General features: G+C 33.9%; 1 protein-coding gene across 1 annotated transcript; it reads right to left on the reverse strand.

Annotated features, from left to right (window-relative positions):
* Window positions 1-1,458: 1,458 nt before the first annotated feature.
* On the reverse strand, window positions 1,459-3,080 carry LOC133286202 (autophagy-related protein 11-like; the record flags this gene model as incomplete). Its single annotated transcript, XM_061483588.1, has 3 exons — window positions 1,459-1,479; window positions 1,614-1,709; window positions 2,544-3,080. Coding segments are annotated over 3 exons (654 nt in total), but the record flags the coding sequence as incomplete, so codon positions are not given.
* Between the last annotated feature and the right edge of the window lie 47 nt (window positions 3,081-3,127).

Here is a 3,127-nt window from a genome sequence, read left to right on the forward strand (position 1 = left end):
TTCTTACACACATAATATTTTGTGGGACCCGCATGTTTTAAAGAAAAGAAAAAAACTACGGCACATAAAACGAATCTCTATAACATAACACAATCATTTTTCCTACAACATAACTCTTAGAAAATCCTTAAATATATGACATCAAATTAGATGAGTAGGAGAGCAAGGTCACGCAAGAACTAAGAATCAACTTAGCCAGTAAATGATAGATTAAATTAAGCGATTAGTGTTTTTCATATTATAAGAGATAATTTTATCTCCTACACATATATAAAAGTATGTGGAATCCATATTTTTTTTTCTATTTTCTTTTCACATGGGCCCTAGACACTTTAAATTAATCCCTTAAGTTTATTTTCTACACATGAGAAACATTAATCCCTTAAATTAATTTTGAGGCCCAAACAAGTTTTTTTTTTGGGTTTTATTAATATCATGTTAAAGGAGATAAGTTATCTCATGTCATAGAGATAAACTTATGGACTCCACCACCTAAAAAATAAAAAAGAAAAGAAAAGAAAAATGTGGTACAGTTATCAAAAAGTGTGTAGGAGAGAAATTTATCATATATAGTATAAGAGTAGTTTTTCCCTTCTTTTTTTATAGATACTCCCACCTATTCATCTATTGATTCAGTCCAATCGGCTAAGACACAAGGGCGGTAAAGCTCTCTCCATACTAAGTTTGTAACATATCCAGAACTTGAATTCAAGATTAAGGTAATTAAAAATGAGATTTTACATAAAAATGAATGGAAATAAAAAATCGTAAAATGTACAATTATAACGTAAAAAAAATCATAAAAAATCATAAAAACACTTACAATAAAAATGATTAGTATATTGATAAAAAAAATCGTAAAAACACAATGATAAATTGAGATTTTAACTATCATGCTCAAAATCACTGATTAAACTAAAACAAACGAATGCCAGTTAATCTACATGCTTAGTCACCCAAACATGCTTTAAAATTCATGTTTACTTCTCTCTCTCTCTCTCTCTCCTTTTTTTGGAGACGAAATGCAGTAGTTTACAAATTACAATAACTGTTATTCTTATTCAAGGAAATGCTAATCATTAAATATTTCAAAATGGCTGCAAATTTTTCCTTTTTCGTTTTTACCATCATCTAGTTTCATATATATTTGTTTGTTCATTCCTGTTATTGTGCTATCAAAGCTTCATCAATCGTTTCAGAACTCGTGCGCTTCTGAAATTTGTATTTGTTTGTCCTTAACGTTTTCGCTTGTTTCTTAACCGGGCTTGATGCTAACTATCAGCGTCCTTGCCAACTGAAACCACCATTATTACACCACCTTCGTTTGAATGATATTGAGAATGACATATCTGACATTTTGGTTAGAAGAATTATGAATAAACTTGTCCCAAGCTAAAAGCCGATACACAATTTACCTTACAAGTCGAATCTCATACAAACTTACACCAAAGATGTTAATTAGAAGAACTGTGAACGGACCTATTCCAAACACAAACAAAGCTCATACATAATTTACATAAAAAGAGCATCATACAAAAACCATATACAGATACAGGGCCTACCATCTCCTAGTAGGCTAAAAATTAACAGAAAGACGTCATCTGTCATCTGACCCTTAAAGAGGGCTTCAGTTTTGGAACCTTGAAGCTGGAAGAGAACAGTTTTGGAGTCTCTGAGGGGGAATAACTGGGGCTTCTTTCCTCTTCAGGCTTTTATTTCCCTGGACATTAAGATTCAGGGAAGAGAAAACAAATAAAACAATAAGGAACGCCTTCATTTCTCAATTGTCAAATGAAATCAAACTTCAGACCTTAAAACCTTCTATATCTAAACTTTCACCCACCCAACCCACGGGGAGCTAGGCTCAACATGACATCACTTCTATTTGGTGAATAGACACAGGACCAGCAAGTCATATTGAAAAATACCACCCTTGACTACTGAAACATTATATACTGGTGAAGCTATTTTCATATAGCCAATACAATGAAGCTCAATAAGCAATGTATACGCTAAACTGGCCGCATTAGGTTAGCAAGTGATTGTGAAATGCATGAAAATGCAAATGTTACAACTCGATAGCAAACACAGCAGAAGACAGTACTTGCTGACAATTCAAAAGCAAATCACAGATGGGAACAACTCTACAATAGATACACTTATTTTTTTATAGAAATAAATACACAGATGTTAATCCAATGAATTGAAGGTGCTCCTACAATTCACATTATTTTTTAGCAGACACAGCCCCATGTTCATTATACTAGCCTAACACACAGGTCATGGTTTATGCGAGGCCTACAATAGCATGCACTTGTTAAACTTCATCTTGAATATTTTTTGTGTATTGTAAACGGGCAATTCTCCCACTTACATACAGTGTTCCAAGAAAAAAATCCTGAGCTCTAAATCACGGCCCACAAAAAAAGATAGCAGATTTTAATTAATGACGCTACCAGCAAAAGGGCATGACTGATACAATGCAGACAAAATAAACAGGACAATAAGTGAAGATAAGCAATTAGTAAAAGCAAAGGCTATACCTTTTCACTGCTCGTAATGATTCCCGATTCAGATGCTTTAGTTCCTTCAGTGCAATGATTTAAAACAGGTGTAACTTGGTTGTTCCTGAACTTTCTTAAAGATTCCAACTCCACTGAAAGTCCTGATATTTCTTTGTTTAATCTTTTTGTCTCAGCCTCCATATCAGCCACTTTACTTTGTAACTGTGAAACTGTGCTATCCTTTTTATTATTTTCAGACTGCAGTAGCTCCATGCTGGAAACAAGTATAGTTATCTTCTCTTTTGCTTTTTCTACTTCAGCTTGTTTACTCCTTAATTTATTTGTGTAGTCCTTCTCCATTAAATTATATTGATTCCACACAAATGTATTTTCTGCCAAGAGTGACGATACCTCAGAACTTTTTTCTAAAGCAACCTTCTCACATTCGCCTTTTAACCTTCTTAATTCATCTTCAATATCGTTGGAACACTTCTCTTTTTTTCTGCACCATTCCAAGTGGACTTGCTTCCCCACACCTGTGGTTCCTTCTTCCTCTTGTCCGTCAGCAATACCTAACTGAAAGTCGAAGAAGGATGAGCAGGCAGCAGCAGCACACATAACAA

The sequence above is a fragment of the Gastrolobium bilobum genome, unplaced genomic scaffold, assembly GCF_033153095.1.
Source record: "Gastrolobium bilobum isolate Gb01-03AN ecotype WA unplaced genomic scaffold, APGP_CSIRO_Gbil_v1 utg359238, whole genome shotgun sequence".
Classification (NCBI taxonomy): domain Eukaryota; kingdom Viridiplantae; phylum Streptophyta; class Magnoliopsida; order Fabales; family Fabaceae; genus Gastrolobium; species Gastrolobium bilobum.